This window comes from Aplidium turbinatum, chromosome 10 (genome assembly GCF_918807975.1).
Source record: "Aplidium turbinatum chromosome 10, kaAplTurb1.1, whole genome shotgun sequence".
NCBI classification, from domain to species: domain Eukaryota; kingdom Metazoa; phylum Chordata; class Ascidiacea; order Aplousobranchia; family Polyclinidae; genus Aplidium; species Aplidium turbinatum.
This window is the reverse complement of record NC_137481.1, coordinates 21614192-21637056: the sequence shown is the minus strand read 5'-3', so window position 1 is coordinate 21637056 and position 22865 is coordinate 21614192. Positions and strand designations below refer to the sequence as shown.

Below are 22865 nucleotides of genomic sequence, written 5' to 3'. Positions count from 1 at the left end.
AATACAAAATAACTCCTAGAATCAAGACGCAAGCAAGCAAAATTTTAAGAGAAATGCTGGTAATGCGCAGGCGTTGCGAATTTGAGCAGCACTTTCTGCTGGTTATATGTAGATTATATTTAACGTCGCGTTCACCGTACAGTTTTTAAAGATATGCATACTGCATAGCCTACTGAGTCTTACCAGCCAGTCGTGGTATCCAGAGATATTTATTAGAGGTCAAAAATAATGCTAACCTTAATTTATTTAAGTACGGATTGATTCACTTGCTACTGTGAAGGTGAGGTGACAGAAAGTGATGAATGTGTGGGCATTCAACATGCAAACTCGCTTACTGTAGTGGCAAGCTGTAGGCTATGCCTTGGCTAAGAAAATCTAGCCAGTATCTTTAATCTACGAAGTAGGGTAGTTCAAAATAAATTTTTGTTGATTAAAATTAAATTTTTCATGAGCAATTTATAATTGTCAAATGTATTTCTTTTAACTAAATGCTTTTTATAGCAATAAGTTTAAGCTGCAATGTGTTGTGCATTAATGGTTTACTGGCATTGCTACAAATTGAATCCATCACCTTAAAGCTGTCACTGTCCAACTGCGGAAATTTGGAGTGTTGACGGATTAACTTACTTTATCAACGTGAACTGCCTTTGCAAAACAAGTGAATAGCATTATTTTTATTTGTTTATTCAATGTGAAAAGGATGCCAATTTATGGCTTTCTTAGCCTGTTTCCACAGAAACATTATTTCACTATCATTAGGCTACATCATTATTGAAATAAATTTGCGCTATTTATTGTATGACCTTGTTTTGTGGGTTCATGCTGTAGCCTGTTTTAGGTGTTCCACTTCATTTTTTCCGTGTGTCTAGTCTAGACCATATACTGCGGCTAGACTAGACTTACCTATAAACCTAGCTATACCTATTACCTATGATATGACCAAGGCTGTTGAGAGGTTAATTTGGACTATGTACCAACAAGATCCTTGAGCCCCAACTCAAGACATCTCCAGTGGTGTAACCAAGTTTCTCCAATTGTACCCATTTCTCCAATTGTAACACTTTTTACAATATACAGGTATATCGCCTGTCTGAATACTAACAAAAATGCCAGGAAGTTCCTTGGAATTAAATGAAGTATCTAGTAAGTAAAACAAATTAATTGTTGCTTAATGCATGGCTTATGTTGTTTAATGCAATGTAATTCAGGCAAGACGGACTATATAGTCCGTCTTGAATTCAGGTATATAATTGCTGTGTTCACAGTTCTCGACTCTCGGGCAGTGACGTTCGGTGGCTTAAACCGTTGGGAAAGCAACTTGTAAATATGCTGCAGCAAGGTAGTAGGCCTAGGCACGAAGGGCGTAACCGTCGGGCGAAGCCCGAAGGCGTGTTGCCGAAGGCAAAACTTCCAGCGGGGGGTCTGGGGGGCCTCCCCCAGAAATTTTTGAAAAACATTTCCAATTTGGTGCGCTCTGAGAGCATTTTCAAAACAAATCAAACATAAAAATCTGTCAAATTGTGCTTCGCCTATGTCGTGATCATACATCCATTTAATGTTTAGAAGTCATGAACAATCTTAATTTTAACGTTGCAGGACCAAAATCCAGTGTTAAACATGGAATAATAGTTGTCTAAATATTTAATTCGTCATGAATTCATTCTCAGATATTCAGTTAGGCCTACACTACAAAAACTAACACTTAGGTCTAAACATTACAACCGCAAGCAATTTGTACAAAAAGCTGGATAAGTTTGCCTCCTGAGTATAGAAGCTTAACAAACTAAATATTGCAGCCGCACCTGAACGTTCATTGGCGAAGTAACGTTATATCAACGCTGTAAAAAGGGCAAAGGCATGACTATGAAAGTTAGTAGGCTAAAGTACAGTACATGGCGAGGAGACATCAAAAAACAGCAACAATTATTTCGGCATTATGATGCTTGTGCTGTGTACCGTGACGAGCACCATTCTGACGAGTTAGTCTAGCCGCTCTAGCGAATGTATGCATTGACGTCACTGGGAAAGCAAGACTCACCTGGTCTCACCATAACACATCTGATTGGCTAAGCAGCTGGTGACGTTTTGCAAAACGAGTGATGATTGGATAAAACGAAGGCGTTTTTTGACATTTTTGAATCTGGGTAAGCAAGTTTGATAGTTGCTTACCTAGAGCCTCAGTGATTGTTTCTGACAGAAGCGTTTGCGTTAATTGGCATTTATAGGCAAGACATGCGGTTTGGTGAGGATTTAGACTACTCACAAGCGTTACGAGTAATTCTAGTCACGAATACAGTAATTTTCAAGTTAAAATAGACATGATAAAAATAATAAGAAGTTAAACCTAGAATTCAGTCATTATAACCTACTTTGCATAGTTTTCGCTCAGGTAAGCACTGCTTTCCTTGCTTTCCCTCACCGATCGTCACTGCTCTCGGGGTGTGCACTTGAGCAACGCACGTTAAGGATTGTAGGCCATGGCCTGGGTGAATGGTAATTTTATTTTTGTTTGGATGCGAAACGTACATAAAACAAAAACGTACAGTGTGCATCCAATGAGAAAGTGTGAAAGACCGTAGCCCTGAAGGCGTTGGAGGTCGTCGAGTCTGCACTCTCTCATTCAAACAGTTATACGAAAGAAAGCATTGCGTTTTTAAATTGCTAATTGACACAAAAAAGAAGGAAGAAAGAACAGAAAAAAAACTTAAACAAGTATAGACGCAAGAAATACAAAAAATAATAATAATAACAATGGGCATAAAGTCATGTAGTGGATGTCGCTTCTATAGCTGTTGATCGTGACTGCTCTCCATTCAGCGGCATCTGATGGATGGAATAATTTCCCAGCAACAAGACTTCAACAATCAAAAACTTCACTCTGTCAATCTCGGTGACCGGGCCTGAGTCAGTGATTCAAAGCATCTACAAATATGCGAAACTGCCACGATTAAGCTCTGCAAGAAGCTTTCCCAGTCTGAGGATAAAGATTCAATCAATTAAAAAAGGCGTTGCGAGCGAATTCAGCAAGACATGAGGCGGAACAGTGACGATCGGTGAGGGAAAGCAAGGAAAGCAGTGCTTACCTGAGCGAAAACTATGCAAAGTATAATGATTGAATTCTAGGTTTAACTTCTTATTATTTTTATCATGTCTATTTTAACTTGAAAATTACTGTATTCGTGACTAGAATTACTCGTAACGCTAGTGAGTAGTCTAAATCCTCACCAAACCGCATGTCTTGCCTATAAATGCCAATTAACGCAAACGCTTCTGTCAGAAACAATCACTGAGGCTCCAAGGTAAGCAACTATCAAACTTGCTTACCCAAATTCAAAAATGTCAAAAAACGCCTTCGTTTTATCCAATCATCACTCGTTTTGCAAAACGTCACCAGCTGCTTAGCCAATCAGATGTGTTATGGTGAGACCAGGTGAGTCTTGCTTTCCCAGTGACGTCAATGCATACATTTGCTAGAGCGGCTAGACTAACTCGTCAGAATGGTGCTCGTCACGGTACACCGCACAAGCATCATAATGCCGAAATAATTGTTGCTGTTTTTTGATGTCTCCTCGCCATGTACTGTACTTTAGCCTACTAGCTTTCATAGTCATGCCTTTGCCCTTTTTACAGCGTTGATGTAACGTTACTTCGCCAATGAACGTTCAGGTGCGGGTGCAATATTTAGTTTGTTAAGCTTCTATACGCAGGAGGCAAACTTATCCAGCTTTTTGTACAAATTGCTTGCGGTTGTAATGTTTAGACCTAAGTGTTAGTTTTTGTAGTGTAGGCCTAACTGAATATCTCAGAATGAATATTCATGACGAATTAAATATTTAGACAACTATTATTCCATGTCTAACACTGGATTTTGGTCCTGCAACGTTAAAATTAAGATTGTTCATGACTTCTAAACATTAAATGGATGTATGATCACGACAAAGGCGAAGCACAATTTGACAGATTTTTATGTTTGATTTGTTTTGAAAATGCTCTCAGAGCGCACCAAATTGGAAGTGTTTTTCAAAAATTTCTGGGGGAGGCCCCCCAGACCCCCCTCTGGAAGTGTTGCCTTCGGCAACACGCCTTCGGGCTTCGCCCGACGGTTACGCCCTTCGTGCCTAGGCCTACTACCTTGCTGCAGCATATTTACAAGTTGCTTTCCCAACGGTTTAAGCCACCGAACGTCACTGAGGCGGAAATAATGGTTATTATTAAATGGGGCTGTTACAGTGTTGTCAGTAAATACAGAATGGGACTGTTCACCAGACATTGTAATTATAGATTAATTGGGCAATGGAATAGATAGTCGCAAATGACTAACGAAACGTCGGAAATAAAATTCTGGTTATCATTTCAACGTCTTGTGATAGTCTCGTCTGCATTCACCGGAAGAACGCAAGAAATTAGTCTATAATGCTGTCAGTGTTGTCACATACAGTATGCCGACAACACCTCGGGTGACCGGGCCTGTGTCAGTAATTCAAAGCCTTTACATTTATGCGAAACTACCAAGATTAAGCTTTCAAAGAAGCTTCTTTAGTCCAAGGATAAACATTTCTACAATGAATGAGAAATAGTTTTCTTGTACATTATTGGATATTTGGTTTGATATTGCGCTGTGCATACATTGCATGAAGTGTGGAAGAACCATCTGTTTTAGTGGAATAAATTATTTGACTCAGTGTTGTAAAATGAGCACGTTATATTTCTCAGGTTTGGATGCGGTTTGCAAAAGTTTCATCATTAAACTTGTGAGAGGGTAAACATACGAAAGTTGACTGATTATGAAATGTTTTTGCTCTTGTTTGAAACAACCATTTGTTATTGATGTTGCGGTTTGGATTGGAACATGTTTGACTGACTAAAAAACATTTACTTCAACAATAAAAAGCATTTGTTTGTTTAATAAGAATAACCAAATATCATTGCATTGTTAAATCTTAAATTATTTTTAAGCTGTAAGTTCATGTTTTTCAAAAATCAACGGAAAAGGTTTTCAAGTGACTGTGGCTGTAGCAGTCTGGTCACGTGATTGAACAAACACTAACAGTTGACTTCTGGTATACTTCCCATTCCGCAATTTGCTTGATTTGTGGTCCTTACAATACACTAGCAAAATAGTAATTGTTGCATCTTTTATTTCTGATTTCTGAATAGCATTTGAGGATTACGATTTAATTGGTCACTGTTCGCAGTTTTCATGTTGAAGTGATCTTTTTACCACCGCACATTCAGGTGTATTATGCAGTAGGGTACTCGTACGCTTGTTTCAAACGTTTAAATTTAATTTTCAGGCCAGTTGAGTGTGTACATACTTCCTGGTGATACAGCGAAGGAATCCTACAGATTGAGCACGTATGTGAAGTTTCCAAGTAAAGCGCCTGTTGATCCGTGTACACTGGCAAACCATGGCTTCTCATACACAGGCTACAAGGACCGCGTGAAGTGCTTCAGGTAGGTTACATATGAAATGATGGTTGATGTGGTAGCACGACAACAAGGTTTTTCATCTGTGAAAATTCCAACACAATATTGTTTCGTATTTGGTGCAATAACCGCTGGTGAAGACCTGAATTGTAAATAATGTCTGTCGGCAAGTTCATTACGTTGTTTCGTCATGCACCGTGTACTGTGCGGTGTGCGACTGTGCGTGTACTATACAATATGCATATTATGATATTAGGCTATGAGTCAGTGGTGCCGAAGTTAGTTTAGGATTGGGGGGGATAATTCAACAATTTATCAAATTTTAGACGATTTTTGAACATTGGGGGGGATGCAAATTTTTGTACACAATTTTAGTGGTACAGGTATTAAATTTATTAAACAATCACCGGACCTGGGTAAATTAGCTGCTAACAGCATAATATACGGTACAGATAAGAAATCATGGAGATAAAAGTGTTACCAGTGCGCTTGTGAATGCTTGTTTCTTATTCTTGCAGCAGTCAAAGAAAAATTGGTAACTCCAGCAGGATTCGAACTTATGACCTTCCAATAAATACTTAGTTTTTCAAAAAAAACACAGAAGTTATACTTTTCTTCTTGTCCTCTCCTTCACTAGAATCACTACACTTAGTGCACTATAAGACAAAGTCACTAGTCAGGACACTGAAAACAATCGAAACTACAGAAGAACATCTGCAAATTTATGACAAAAATAATAACTTTCAAACACTTAACAAGAACTTGTTACAACCGAACATGTTGTGTCTTACGGTAGTGCACATTGAAAACTCATTAGAAATGTCATTTATGCTGATGTCATTAAGAATATTTTGGTGAATGCTGCAAATAATATTAGCATTCAACCTCTCTTGTCCCAAAGTATTTCTCAGAAAGGTTTTCAATCTATGCAGATTGGAAAATGACCTCTTGCAGCAGCAGAGCTTACCAGGCAAACTAAGAGGATCTTAATCAGCTGGAGTATTTGAGAATGGAGAGGTTTTTCCAACTCGGACAATGCCTGCTAAGCTCTTTTAGATTAGAACAGCAGACACTATAGTTAGGAGCTACGATTAAACGCAGGAGATTAATCCATTGCATACCAACGACACAAGGCCTGCACAGGATATTAAAACAATGAGTCTCCTCATAAGCATTACTGCAGTGCCGTGGCCGGTGGCCTGGTCCAACTCGTCCTTAATACCTTCAATGAAGGTCCTTCATTAGCTAGCGTTAAATCTAAGACAATTTAGACCTGTGATCAAACATCAATAAAAGAAAAACAACAACAATGCAAGATGATTGCACACAACTAAATCGAAGTAGGCTACAACTTTATAGCAAATATTTTTTTCTTAATTATTGGGGGGGATGCTGCCAAAATATTGGAGGGGATATATCCCCCCCATCCCCCCCTACTTCGGCACCACTGCTATGAGTAAAAGTAATGGACGAACTACGGACTGTAGTTTGTAAAAGTAAGTCTACTCTATCCTTTTAAAGAGTGCATGTTTGGCTCTTTATTTCAGTGGATAAACACCCTGCTTGGCGAAAAAAAGGACAAACAACTATGTTAAACTCTTGAGGTATGCGCTTTAGCAAAGCGCTTGAGGGATAACTTAGAGACACATATATTTTTTGATAAATAGTTTACAATTAATCAACAATTCTTCCACTGGTGGAGTGGTGGTAACTTCAAAACTGAGTTTGAGAACAAAAGTTCCCACGCCCATCTAAACGTGGCTTGACATTTTGGTATTTGATTGATTTCAGCTGCGGAGCAGGTAAGCAAGAGTGGTCCACTCTGGACGATCCATGTTCAAGAAAATGGCATTTGCGTTGTTGTGAGCTGGTGCTAGGAACCGACACGAGAAACAAGCGCATTATCGTCAGCCATTCCATAGAATTTGTGGGAACTTTCGGATCATCATCTGAACCAGCCTCTACGTCAACTAGTTTTGTTGCAATCAGCCGAGCTTATCCGACTGCAGGGAGTGACAATGCTCGTTCCAGAACAGTAAGTCATGTTTATTTCCTGCTCGAGTAATGTGAAATGCAAACAGACACATTTTGTCGCATGATTTGACCACGTCATTGGGCAAAAACAATTAGCAAAGATTGCTGATTTTATATTGTTTTGACATTATCAAACGTTGTTCTGCACGTGTGGTGAAATAAAGAATGTATGCCTCTATTAAAATTTGAAAACATAATAAGGCTGTTTGAAGTTATGTCAATTTAACTTATTGTGGAAAAATCTTTAAGCTCAAGAATGAACTTTGAGACGAAGTGAGAAACCCAAAAAAATGTGAAAATTTATATCATAGAGAAATAAAACAAAGTAACTTCAGCGGGTTTAACATGATGTATTACATACACAAATATAACATAATTAAAATTAAACTCAAACGTTTTCAACACGTACATGTGTCCTCATCAGGAATTACATATCTGCAATATACACAAAATGAAAATTGTAAGGTAAATTTGACTTTGATGAAAGGAAAATAACTTTGGTTTTACTTCTTTTCATTGAAGGGGGCGATTGATACTCTGTTTGTTGTCCAGGGGGGCACTATTAAAAAAAAGTTTGGGAAACACTGCGTTACATCATCAAAGGAACTTTTAAAACATGCCCTTTGTGTTACTGCACCACTCAAAAAAAAAGTGTTTCCTGATTGTGCCTTTGGGTTTGAAGATACGAGCATATTAGTACTCATTTTAGCTCTTTACTGCCATTAGTGGCGAAAATACAGTTTGCGTTTTCTTGACATCTACTCAACAAATTTGAACAGCATTTGGCATAGCCCGATGGTAGGGTGTGAGGGTTTTGTTTCCGGCACTGCTTATTGTAATACTGCCTCTAGAGGGCAGTAAAGTATCAATTTAAGTGATTTGATTGTATCATTTTTCCGTAACATAACTAAACTTTCATCAGTTCAAACAACCAACAAAAGATATACAAACACGCTAAACGCTTTTCTCAATCAGACCTTTTGGGACGTTTTTGCATGTTAGGAATCTTCCTTCTTTATTTTTCTACAACCTGGACACAATTTTGAAGATTTTCTTCAGTTTTGGAAGAATGTATGTAAAACAATGGTCACAAGCTTCACCTTTCTCTCAGTCATTGCAAACTTTCAAAGAGTTTATAATCGCTATGCAAACGGCCTTTTTTTTGTTTTCTTCCACTGTAGGCTACTGCAGACTTCATAAAAAAAGCATTGAGGAAATTGCAAAATTTGAAAAAAAAAAAATTATTTGCTATCAAACGTGACAAACAGTGTCAAAGAAAGCCCTTGCATACTTTTGATGTCTAGTAGTTTTGGCTTGCCAAATCCATCACCAAACCTCCTCGTAATTGATTAGTTTTTCAACGGCTAAGTCTAGAGGCAAAACCCTCACCATAACTGGGGGCTATGTCAAATTATGCTCGAATCCGTTGAGTAGTGGTCAAGAAAACGCAAACTACATTTTCGCCACCAATGGCAGTAAAGAGCTAAAATAAGTAATAATATGCCCATATCTGCAGACCCTGAAGCGCAATCTGGACAAACTTTTTTCAAACTGTTTAGAGAACCAAGGAGCATGTTTTTTTAAAAGTTCATTTAATGATATGACGTTAACACAGCGCCCGCTAGTGGCAAAAGAGTTGATTTTTTTACAAAATGTGTCACAAAACTGCCCCTGTGGGGTGGAGCAGACGTTAATGAGATTTTTTCAAACTTCGGATTTATGATCAATATTTTTTAACGCAAAACCCAAAAAGTCAAGGTGTTTTTTTTGAAAAGGTCGGGGCGAGTGCATTGTGCAACACCCTATGGTGGTCGTATTGCTCTTTTATATTTACCGTACATACCAACAACTAGTTGATATATCTCACTGTTTCTGATAGGTCCGAAGTAATACTACAATTCCTAGAAAATTAATCGTATTGTAAAGAAAATCTTTGCATAGGCTTTAAATCTTCTTTTTTTTGGATTATTTTAAGTCATGATATGGACCTCGAACCTAAATTGTCTTAAAACATCTCACAGTGTTCCTCATCATCCGATGAACTAGGAGAACTCATGAACGGTGTATCTTCACCTCGCTCGCTTCCAGGTATGCCCGTTCATGAGAAATGGAGTAAACCTAATTCTCTTCAAGAAATTGTAGTGTGTATGTATAGGCGGTTGACTTATGTCTTTCAAAAGGCGAAGTTTCGTGTATGGGCAAAGTATGCTGCGATTGACCGCGGTACACTTTGACCTACCACCATCGCCTATACCCTTCCAGCTTTTCTTTTTCAAAGACAAAGGTTAATTTTTGACCTTGTAAGATTGGACCAAAAGTGTATGAAACGCTTCTGATCACTTACTTAAAAGACGAAGTAAAAAGGTTTTTGCAAAATGGAGATAAGTCAACAGCAACGGTTGTGCATATTTTTTTGTTGGCCACCATTGACGTCATTAACTTGTTGAGCGACACTTTACGGTGACTTTCATAACGTTCCATTAAGTGTCCGTTGCTGACCTTGTAACGTTTTGATAGCTTATGAGGCAGTCTAACCCAATTCTTCTCTACGTATACATTTGATAACCTCATATTGCTTTTACTATTAATAAAAACAATTAGGATTCAAGTGTTAGAAAAAACCTACATGTTCACTTTGTGAGTGTAAAGCACAGCAGCTCGATTTCTCCTAGTGTTGCCATTTTGCCAGCTTGGATGAAACCGTTCAAGTGTCATTTTGTCCTCAGCTGTCACCAATGCGCCAGATGAAGCGAGACCTCAACAAACTGGTCCTCGGTCGATGATTGATGTTCCTTCGGGCCAACCAAATCATCGATTGGTCAAAGTCAACCCAACCAGGACAAGGAGAGCTCAGGTATTTCTTGTTAATATATTATTACAATACTGTAAAAGTGTTTTTGTAGTTTTATCTGATGCTTTTTTGTGTTTTTCTGCTTTATGTAAATCCGTAAACCATCAAAATCAATTTTGCGTCATTCTTGCTCTGAGGGTTTGAAGACTATGGTTTGCCATATTGTTTCTAGCTAATGTTTTGATAATTGTCGCAGAATTGAATGTGCTAAGTTTTTCGTTGAAAAAAAAAACGAGGTAAAAGAAGAATCTTGGGAGTAAGAATATTTAAGGAAAGACAAGGAAGTGGAGATGATGCGGACATGTAAAGAGGAACGATCGAAACTGCATCATTGAAATTTTGTCCATTAGTTTTGAGAGGAGAAGCCCAAGTCCAGACGATACCGAATAATCGCAAAGTGAATGCGTCAATACGTTTTATGCGTTTGATCGATATTTGCGATTGTTCGAATCAGATTATCTTGTGGATTAGACTAGGAATCTTATGCGATTAACCGGTTTTGTCTCTATAATGACTCAATCAAACAAGATTAATGATATGAGAGTAATTAAAAAGCAAATTGCAGGAGAAAACACTCGTCTGGGGCAATTTTTATGAGGAAAATTAAATGAACATGTCGTTCCTGTCTAGTATTTTGTGTTGTCTGCTGGCATATTTCTGTTTTCCTTTTTCTCTTTTCCTTCACCGTTTCTTCGAGTTAATGCGCTGTAGTAGTTGTAATAAGCCACCAGATCCGCTACTTTATGTAATTCGGAATATTTTTATGTTTCTCTGCATCACACAGGAGCCACCTTTCTATCTTTATTCTCTTCATCACTTTCCTGCCTTCATTTTTTGTATGAGACTTGATTGTTTAGATTTCAAGGCTAATGGAAAGCCAGGTTAGTGTAGCATCGTCCAGTGCTGCTATACCATGCTTTCCATTTGGTGCCTTCTAAATAAGTATTTTTCTGTTATTCCTATCATTTGGCTCCTCAAATATTCCATCGTTTTGAAGTACTGTATAGTATTTCTAAATCGAGGTATGTTTCGGTATTTGCTGGATTGCAATGTTTCATTTACACAATAATTTAACATCGACTCTTCATAAGTTTCAATCAATTTGATTGCAAGTTCATACCTTTTCGAATTCTTCGTTTGCTTAAAATTTGGTTTCACAGATGTTGTATTGTTTACAGCCACCTCCATCAAATGCTTCTCCACTTCCACGGTCAGAGGACACGCTAGGGACGGCACTAGCGGTGCCTTGTTTGAATCCAGCGCATTTGGAGATGAGTGAGTTCTTTCGACGAAGAATGACGTTTAAAAAGGGTACATTTCCAGAATTGGCGGCCTCATTCGACGACATGGCCGAAGCTGGGTTCTTCTATTGCGGTGAGAGAGGCAGCATTGTAACGCAAAAAAAATATGACGAGAAATTTCTAGTTGCTTTTTGCTATATATTTATTTTCTTCTGCAGCTATCAAATACAATTTCAATATGGTTGGTTTTGAATCTTTATCCTCGCACTGACAAAACCTTCATAGGTTATTACTGGTAGTTTCGCATACTTGTAGAGGATCTTGACGCAGGTCGGTTACCGAGATTGGCAGAGTGAAGTTTTCTGATTGTTGAAGTGTTGTTGTGGGGAATTATGCCATTCACTCGGTGCCGCTGAATGAAGAGCAGTCCTGAAATGCGTTGCTCAACCCGTCAACCGTACACCACATGGTGTGTTAGTTTCTATAAGACGGCCCTACATTATGTTTATTTAATTATTGTTACCGCTTATCTTGCCACCCTGACAAGATTTTGACTTGTGCATATTATTTTCTGTAGCAAGAAAGGTTCCATAGTCCATAGGCAAATCCAAGTTTTGCCACACAGGCTGCAGGAGCTTTGTACAGAAAAATTGCTGATAACAGACGAATATCGAATAATATATTATTGTTTAATATTAAAATTTAAATTCATTGGACTAGTGGAGGTAGAGCGGATTATTACTGTTTATGATTCGATTGCTGCAGTGAGTGTTGAAACCACATGAACAAGCGAAACAAACCATATCAATCATATCATATCAAACGCAGTCGCACTGTATTGACTTTGCCAAGCATTTTTTCAATGTTGCATCAAAGGGTCAATAGGAACACTGACGTCAGCTGTTCATAATATAAAACAAAATTATGATTTATCCTTTACAAAATAATTCATTCCGTATCTTTTACCTTTTCTTTGCTTCACACTGTAAAGTTCAAAATGTAATTTGAGAATTACGAAGCCTCCTTGGCGACTTAGGTTTTGAATTACTAACGCAGGCTCTTAACAATGCAAAGGGACTAACTTCTTTATGAAGTTTTTTTGTTGCTTGTCAGCTTTTTCAGTGCTTGGGCTGCAGAAGAGCACCTCATGTGCTAGCCATTGTGTTTTGGCGTAATGTTTACCCATAGTGTGTCAATATTAGTTGCGAGATCGTTTGATTTTTCCCTGCCAGTAGTATTCAAACAGTTGTAAAATTTAGAAATGAATTTTCTAGTTCTTTCTGACAACTATAAAGATTCATTGTTTGCCTATTTATTGTTTGGATTTCGAAAGACTTATCTTCCTGATTAAATTCACAAAGTTACAAGTCAATAAATTAAAAATACAACAAGATTTTCCCAGGACAGGGTTTATACCAATGGACAGGGTTTTTCCACCTACGCATTGAAGTCTTGAGTCTGAGATTTGGCACACCTTTTTGAGCTTTATTGTTATGCAGAAAATTTAGTCTGTTTTAAAAAACGGTATTGTCAGTTTTGCAGTTAGGCTACAAGTTGTTTACAAGTTACAAGCAATGCAGCCTACTAATTTCACTGTCTTGTCTTGCAGAGGAGTAAGCAAATCTCTTTCCCTTTACAGTAATAGTAATACATCGTTATTGTGCAAGTTTAAATTTTAGAATGACGTTATCATGACTTTTATGACGTCACCTTAACGTCATGATTAGAAATAAATTTGAGGTTTCTTTCTGCCTGACTAGATTCATTGAGAAGTTTTAAAATATTTACACTCCTATTCATGCTTATATAATATGTTCATTGATATGATAAAAGGAATTTATTACTTTGAAACCGATTATTAAAAGAACAATTGTGTGTAACAATTTAATGTGAATGTTGATGTTGTTTGCATTTTTTTGCCAAATTGCCAAAGTCAGTTTTGATATTGAAACAAGAAATTTGTAAAACATCATTAACATGTTCATCAGATAAACGTGATCGAAGTGTATTTTTTGCAAAGTTCATCTTGGAAAATAATTGTTCACAAAGATAAGTGTTCCCAAACATGGATGCAATTTTTTTCGCATTATCTCGTAATTTCGGAAATAGGATTGCAGGATGTTCTTTGTAAAACACTTCCGGAGAAGTAACGTGAAACTTCGACTTTAACGTTGTATTATTCTGAAGTTCAATCAGTTCCATCTGCACGCTATTGTCCGCATCGGCTGGATCCACATCAAAAGGTGTTGTCAGTAACGCGAATTCGTGTTTGTGCCTTCGCGTGTCCTGGAACCGGGAAGCAAACTGCTGTTTGATGTCCACAATAACCTCCACATATTTCAACGTACTTGACGGACTGTTGTTACCGTACCAAGATTGGAAAAATGTGCAAAATTAGAATTACGAAGTTGGTGTTCCTAAAGTCGCAGCTTACATTCAAATGCAGCAATAGAATCATAAAGAGAACTTATCACGTGTCCGCGACCTTGTAATCTTAAGTGCTTTTGCTTGGAACTGCTCGCGGGCCGGAACGAAGCGCCTGGCGGGCCGGACCTGGTCCGCGGGCCGTAGGTTGCCGACCCCTGGCTTAACAGGTCAAAAATGGGTGATTTTGGCAAAAATGGAAATGCTTAGGCTTCTTGAGGCATGGTATCCAATTATCTGAGAGAAAAATGTTTTTCATTTTTCGAATTTCTCATGGTCAAAATCATGAGATACAATGCAAGAAGCTAGAAAATTTGAAACTTTTTAACTTGTGAGCAGGTCTACCCCTCCTGGCTATATGCGATGTTAAACTTTACCTTCTTTTACTCATAAAGTTTTGTTTGACTCACAGGTGAAAGTGACCGTGTGAAATGTTGGTATTGTGATGGAGGGCTTCACAAGTGGAAGAAAGATGACGATCCATTTGAGGAACATGCAAAGTGGTATCCTAAGTGAGTATTTATTGAACAAGCAAGAACCTCGTGTTTTCTGTTTTACCAGCTTTGCACTTGTTTAATTTTACATGGCGTTTTTTAACTTATCGTACCAATCAATCATTTCAATCATTTTATTTTTCGTCATTAACGCGTCCGGGACGAAAAATATACTAACTACAAAAATCGATATAAACCTACCAGCACGTTAACGAACGGGAAAAGGTGGCAAAATCTTGAAAGGTGTATAACGTGCCTGAATGAAAAATTATGTAGTAGGCTATATCAGTAGTTAACACGGCCACAAAACCCAAAAAACAAATAGCAAAAAATAAAACAAAAACAAAGAGAAGCACACATGTAGTAATGAATGACAGCCTAATGAAAAGTGTTGTGGATTGAATCTGCCAGTTCCAATATTGATGTGGATGAGCAGTCATAATAACAATAGGATGGAGAAAGAAAACCGGACATAAAAAACATCCTCAGGCAAAAGCCCGTTTCGATGTGGCCTACATCCTATGAACGACAAAGACCTTTGAGTTTGCTGCCTTTAATTGCTGCTTTTAAAGTTTCTTGAAGCAATCCAATTGCGTTTGTGACAATCCTAATTAGTCTTGTTTGTTGTAGAAGATTAACTTTTTTCATGTTTGCAAATTCAAGCACGAAGTCCCATGTACTTTCTGGATGTATAGTGTCACTACAGAATCAAAGTGTTCTGTGCCACTCTTTGCGTTCCTTTTTTAATTTCTTTCCTAAATTTTTACATCTATTGGTTTCGCTTCGGTATATGTAGCTTTGGATTAAGACTACATTCTGATTGAAAGTGAAACTTTTAAATTTTTTGGCTTTAATTATATTCTTAAAGTCTGCAGCGCTTGTGCATTTGATGTCAATTCCTGGATGCTCTTATTGAATTTGCATTTCCAGATGTCCGTACCTGCGTGAGTGCAAGGGAGCCGACTACATCCGGGACGTCCTTGCAAAGTTTCCCCGCTTGAAACGGCCAAACAACGCAAGCTTTACAAACGTTCGCAACCAGCAAAGGATGGATATTGCTCCTTCCGGACATCCGAAGAGGACTGTTCCTGCACCTTCTGAACATCCGAGGATCACTGATGCTGCACCTTCCGAATTTCCGTGGAGGACTGATGCTGCACTTTTCGAACCGAGGACTGATACTGCACCTTTCAGACATCCAAGGAGGACTGACTTTGAAGCTCACTTAAGTTTGGAAACTCAGCGTGCTACCGATGCTGCAACGTCCGGATTTCAAACTTCTTCTTCCTGGAGTGATTCTTCTCACGCTCGAAGAAGAATTAATTCTAGGCAGCGGTAAGATTGTGAATGGAATATTTCTGTTGCATATTTTGGGGTAAACGGAAGAATATTCGTGCTTTAGCCTTATCCAAAGGTTATAATTATATTCTTTGCACCATCTTGTTTATAATGACAGGTGAACCAGCTTATGTATCTCGTTGTCCATCCTCTTACATGACGTTTGGTTAGGTTTTGTTGACCTATTTTAAGTTGCAGACAAAAGTGGAGCTTTACCATAATTTCAAAATTTAAGCTTTTCGCCACTGCATTCTTGCAATGCTTAAAAATGTGTTTTGACAGACGTACAAAGCAGAAGAGCTCATTACCTCCTGCTGCGAATATGAATAATGTGCCGAGCAGCGGAACGGATGATTCGTCATGTTACACTGGAGCCAGTACGTCTACGGGAAGTTCGCAATTTTCTCAAGTTTCAGGTACAAAACTTTCTTGTATTATAAGTGTAAAATACTAAGTATGACCGCATGGTAGCGCCAACGTGCACTGCAAACCGATCATTGAAAGCTGTTGGTCAAAATTTATCCCAATGGTCTCACACCACACACACAGTATTATACACTTCTTAAACAACATCTACGTTAACATTGATTATGTATATCAAAAAAGCTTTAGTTATGTAAGCCGGAGCCTATGTAAGCCAATGGCCCCGTTAGCTCAGTGGTTACGCGCCTGGCTCAAGATCACGCGGTGCTGGTTCGGCTCTCTGGGTGTGCGCTTGAGCAACGCATTTCAGGACTGCTCTCAATTCAGCGGCACCTAGTAAATGGAATAATTCCCCGGCAACAACACTTGAGCAATCGTAAAACTTCACTTTGTCAATTTCGGTAACCGGCCCTGCGTCAAGAGCCTCTACAAGTATGCGAAACTACCAGGAATGAATGACCAATCAAGGCTTTGTCAGTCCGAGGATAAAGATTCAAAATCAACTAATCATGTAGAGTCTTGTAGACCCTATGTAAGTCTAAGCCTACTGTTGGAAATTTTATACAGCATCAAAATTCTTATTTTTAAATTTACGCTTGATACTTTTAAATGGAAACACTTCTGTTGCCTTTCAGTCTTGTGAGTAGCAGAAAAACAGTATTTAATTTTGTTTTTCTAGAGTTTAACTAAACTTTGCTTAGCCTACTTTAAACCGTGATTTAGACAATGGTAGCACAAATTTGATAATAGCTGATTAACTGAGAGAAGTTGCATTTAATAAATAATTCTGTTCACGTCCGGTGAAAAAAATTGCTCGAAAATGCGACTCTACTGTAGTGGGCAGTCTACTCACTTAACTAAAGTTATGGGCCAAACTTTTCTGAAATTGCAGGTTTTCCAATTGTTGTTAACGTGTGTTAAGCTATTTGCAAGGGCGTGTCAACTGCACAATACTGGCGCTGTATCACAAAATTCTAAGGTGGGTCCTAGACTGACTGGCTAATTCGAAAGGGTTTTGATCATGTTGTTGTATTATGTATGTAGTAGCGTGTCTTCATTTTCAAACAGTGCAATGATGTAGCATCTCAGCTGGGTTCCATTGCTTGTAAACACGATCTTATACTTAATAAGTTGCCACTCCCAGAAGTTTTTGTTAAAATAACACTTGCAAGCGTCGTTTGAATGCTTTCCACCACCTGTAGGATGAATTTGTTGAAAAAAAGCGGCTTTAAAATTGTCTGTTTTGTTTATTTTCAGATACCGAAAGTGCTTCGAGTGTTGGGACTTTGAACAACTCACCAAGTGTTATCGAGAAGGGAAGCGAACGCCGCACTCAAGACCCTCCCACTGTGTATCAACTTGAAAATATGGGATTTGACAGAGCCAAGATAGAAGAATCCATCAGGTGATCAGACTATTTCACAATTCTTGATTTCGATCGGCCTAGTAGATGGAATTGCTCACAAACAATAACATTTCAAACAACTTTAAGAAACTTCATTCAGCCAATATCGGTAACCCGCCCTGCGTTATTGGTTCAAAGCCTCTACAAATATGCGAAATTGCCAGGAATAACGTATCTTAGCCTTTGTCAGTCCGTAGATAAAGATTCAACACTACACTAATCAACACAATGGTGTCAGTTAAAAAGTACAACTATGTAACCTTGGCTCTGTTCACCGCGGTGATTACACAGTAATAAGTATATACACACAAAAGTAAATCCCACAAAGTGGGAATTTCAACTCTACCTTTTGCAGTGTATTCGTTTTTCTCAACACATAGCCTACTGTTCACCGAGGAATAAGGGGATTCATATGGCCAAGACCGATTCAAAGGCCAAGACCGTAACTCCTCTTTTGTTAAATACTCAAAGTGATGAAGTTCTGATGGCGCCAGATTTGATTATTCAATTACTCAGAGTGGCTTATAATTGTCCAAATAAAAGAACTGTTGACTTTACGAGTCTGAAGCTGGTGTGAGACTTTGTGTTGATATGTTGGAGCAATTCCAGACATTTTCAGGATCTTGCTCCAACTGTGTTGTGTTTTTCACTGCAATAAACATAGTTAGAAGAGGCGTAGACTTATAATTGTTTGACCGACCTTCGTTTTAACAAGTTTAGTTAAAACATACGGATACAATCGCGTTGTAATCGATTAATTTTTATTCCAGGAAAAAAGGTCGCCAAGCTTCTTTCGAAGAATTGCTAGATTTCTTGCTATTGCAAGATAAAGAAAGGGAAGATGACTCTTTCACTACCCCCCCTGTGAGGTCGGAGAGTACTCCCCCTGCAGATCCCCCACCAGCTTACTCAAACTTTATTCCGATCAGTTATCCCAACCCCACGCAGCCAGAACCAGCCACCATGGGTCTGAGCCAATTACGATCCCAACATCTCACTCTTCCTCAGTACAGTGGACAGCCTCTGGTTGTGCTTTACGACTCTTCTCCATCACGCAAAGATGAAGAACCGAAATGCGACTTCCTTGCGATGAGGAACGCATCGGAAACAACAGCACGCGACGCCATCAATGAATTTTTCCAGGTTAGTTTTTGGGATCACTGCTAAGTATATTTGTTTAAATTCTACCTAGTTTGGTTCCTACTTGTTTGTCTTTATTTCTTGGTAATGCAAGGAAGTTAAATTTAATAATTGAGAAGGTTTTTTACACTTGACGACGGTTTCCTGCTGACCCTGGCTAGCCACCCCCCGCTCTAAGTCAGTCGCCTCTATCAAAGATGATCTTCCACATCGCATCTGTCCCATCGAAGTTTCTGCACTTCTTTCAGCGGTTTATAAGCTCTAAGATATGCACTGCAAATCCTGTGTAAATGCTTTGGTATTTCATGGTCTCCTGCGAAATGAAGGAATTTCGATGAGGCGTGCAGTTCAATGCATGAATACAGTGTCGAAGGATAAATTAATGATTTAACACTTGCTGCCTGGCCAACTGAAATTCGCCGGCCTCGATCCCAGTTTAATAGCTACTGTTTTTCAGCACTGTAACTTGTAGTATGACCTAAGCCAAGTATTCTAAGCTGCATCCTCTTAGCGGTTAAAGAATAAAACGATTTCTTTGTATAATTAACTCTTTAAAGAAACTCCCTACTTATCAATAGGAGAAATATTTGAATAATAAATATTACCAACATTACAAAAAGAGTGCTCAATGCCAAGCATGGCAAACTACAGCAACAATAGTCATACTCATAGGTAGCCATAGGAAATGGGGGTGCAGGGGTGGGCGGTCGCACTCTCGCTACAATTAAAACGTCGCAAATTGGGGGGGGGAATGTCAGTTATTTGGGAAAATTATAAATTGTTGCGTTTTTAAAAGTATATTTGCAAAGACAAAAATTGGCAAAATTTTGTTTGCATCCCCAAAATGTTTTATGCTCCTACAGCTATTGGTATAGTTGCTACTCTCCTAAATAATGTGACAGCCCGTTTCGCTCATGGTGGGTTCCCAAGAAAATTCTGAAAAACATGCTTAAAAAAGTCAGCAATACTTAAAAAACTTGAATAAATGTACATTAGGTCATTTTCTTCATCGTTTTCAAATTCTGCCGATTAATTTTTGCACGTTTTTTTAACTTTCTGAGCCTCTCACCAGGAGTGAAACAGATTAAGGTTTTTGAAAGAGTAGCAGGTATGTTTGCTGAAAACTTTTTCAATTGTTTTTTAGCTTGGTTCCTCCCAAAAGAAGAGTTAGCTGATGACTCAGATCCTCGCTGGACTTTCAATGAACGCCGCATCCCACCGCACAGCACTTGGCAATAAATGACCGTACGAGTTAGCTGGCTAAAGCACTACTGTTATCTAGCTAGCACAAATCGTCATTTTGAAATTAATTTACGTCTGCAGACATTAAATTTATTCAAAAAGATGAGTTTTACTAGATGGTCATTTTTGCATCAGTGTGATGTCATAATGGATTGCATTTGTTCATTGTTCATACTCATTGTTCATACCGATGTGTCCAGTTGGGAGATCTAAGTTGATTACAATGATATGTGCCATTTTACTATACATGTCCATTGTCCATATAACAAAGTCGTAATGTTATTCTTTTATGACATTGAGGAAATTTTTCAAAGGCTTTTACCACATGTTGTGTGTTCATGCAATAGTGAATGCCGTTTTTGGGTCTTCCAGGGTAAAGAAAATACATTTGATTACCTTTGTACAACATGGGTAGACAATGTCAACCGTGTTAATGCTTTTCTGTGTAGTTTTTCCTACGCTTAGCCAAAAGTTGTGAAACCATTAGGCGACATCGTTTGCTTAGGTAGATTTAGTTTCATGAGAATAAATACAAAAAAAGTATATAATTTAAAAAATGTTTAAAAAAAATTATATAAAAATAGTTAAAAATTGTTAAAAAAAAGTAGTATTAAAAACTAAAATAATAAAAAAAAAATATTGAAAAAAATACAAAAAAATCATGTAGCTTTTGCCATTGTGCTGTTATTGCTTTTCTTGCTATTAATCAGGCGTCCAATCAAAACATCCAAGTCAACTCGTCACTATCTCTTAAATGAAAAGTTCAAAACTGCAGTAAAATTCTTCACCACTTAATTGTAAATCCTTTTGTCAACCAATGGTGCCTTGTAAGCTTTTAAAACTATTTCATAACTTTTCTTTGGTAAGAATATAAACATAAAAATATTTTCTACAAGGTAGCTCTTGTGTTGGACAAGGTTTCTCTGAGGAGGTGTCGAAGTGTTTTAAGATTTTAAAAGTTTTAAAACTAGGCTATGCGCTATAAGCTTTTGCTGAAGACATGAAATGGTAACTAATTAAGCAGTCTTGTACATATTGCATTGCTTTCATGAAACGGTTTTACTCGTGCAAAGTTGGGTCTTTTAAAGATTTGAACGAAAAAGGCCTTTGTTTTGAACAAAGCATTTGTTTTTTATTGTTTTTGCCTCTTCATTCAAACAACATATCATTTTGGTATCGTGCTAATTTCATAATGCTAGAACAAATATGCGGCCGGAATGAAATTATTTGCTAACGCATTTTTGTGCTCCGGATGCAATTGAAGCTATTGAAGCTGCTGCAATAGAAGCAATTAATTGTTGATGAGTTACTTTCTGAGGTCTTACAAAAAATGATTCAGCTGCATTACGCAATGGTTGCAGATTGTTTTGATAACTTTTGAACGTTATTCTGGCTGAATGGATTAAGTGTCTATCTCTGAAGAGGTACAGTAGATGTGCGATCGATGCTAGGTAGTGATGGTTATACTAATTACTCTATAAAAATGCCATTGAACCCTCTCTCTGGTTGACACTCAGCACGATGGAATAGGGTTTATGGTGACAAAGTGCTTGGCTGAATTTCTATGCGACTTTGCTGAATGTCTCCAATCGTAAGCGCTGAAAGCAACACATAGCTTGCACCTTCACTATAAGCCACATCATGACCATTGACCATACTAGCAACGTCTGGCAAAAGAGTTATGATCAACGATTAGGTTTTATTTCTTTCAAACAAAAATGAAAATTCGAAATGATGATAGTTTTTGACCAAACGTTTTACTGTAGTTCCCATTTATTGTTCATTAATCAGCATGTTTGACTTTTGATGCTTAGTTTGCTGAACTGCTGTATATGCTCGCTTTTTTACAAAACTTTAATTAGAATTAACAAGAGCTGATTTAAAAATAATTTGCTTGACCGATGCAACCGTATCGCACCGGCTAACTCTGTAGGTTTATAGGTTGATGAAAAAAAAAACAAAAAAAAAACGTAGTTTTATGTTGTAAAGTGTCAAAATATTTGTCTATGTCTGATTGTAAATGGTGTATGTTTTGTATAACTTGTACAACGCTGGGAAGGTGTCGGTAATTTTCACACCGCTTACCATAAATTCAAAATTTCTTTTACACTGGTGTAACTTATTACTAAATTTTCAATACCTAACGTTCTGGAAACCAAGCAGAAACTCCATGTTTGTCGCGTCAAATAATGTCAAAGCCAAATCTTTTATTTCAACTTTTTTCCAGAACTTTAAGTATTGTTTATTCAGACATCAAAATCCGTAATTTTTACATTGATTCAATGTCTGCAGACGTTGAATCAATGTAAAACGATACTAAATATTGATATCATCCAGCTCCAACTTGCAAATCAGTTTTGTTATTTGTATATCGATTCAACGTTTATAGACATTTTTGCAAAAAAAATGACTAATTTGCAGGCTGGATTGTGTATTTACGCTGTTCTCAGTTGATCGGTTATTTTAAAGTGAACACCTCTGCTGGTACTCATGTCTTGACTAAAGCTAATCCTAGACAGCACAATCCGTTAGCTTTACATTGATTAAACGTCTGCAGACGTTAAATGATGGTAAAATCAACGGATTCTTTGTCTGAAAAAACAACCGGGCTTGCAATGAACTGCGGTTTTAATGCCGATATTACTTAATCTTTGTAGGCTAAACGCACAACGAAGCTGCGTATTTTGTAAAATTTGCACCGATTCACACAAGAGCAATGGCAACTTCAAATTTGTGTCAATTTTTTATATTGACGCACGAGAAAAAAGTACCAAGTATTTGTATGCCTACCTGACGGAGGGGAGGCGTGGGTTTGATCAGTTTATTTGCCATCTCCCACCCAGCAA

The 22865-nt window shown here is 37.9% G+C and overlaps 1 protein-coding gene across 1 annotated transcript; it reads left to right on the top strand.

Moving 5' to 3' along the window:
• The first annotated feature begins 518 nt into the window (after positions 1–518).
• LOC145779064 (uncharacterized) lies at positions 519–22020 on the top strand. Its single transcript, XM_082590637.1, has 13 exons — positions 519–658; positions 1078–1143; positions 5295–5454; positions 7219–7462; positions 9483–9549; positions 10188–10315; positions 11491–11686; positions 14390–14489; positions 15402–15806; positions 16092–16225; positions 17490–17637; positions 18408–18780; positions 19922–22020. Exons 2-13 carry the CDS (start codon positions 1107–1109, stop codon positions 19946–19948), a joined length of 2019 nt encoding a protein of 672 aa, XP_082446763.1. The 5' UTR covers positions 519–658; positions 1078–1106; the 3' UTR covers positions 19949–22020.
• Positions 22021–22865: the final 845 nt, after the last annotated feature.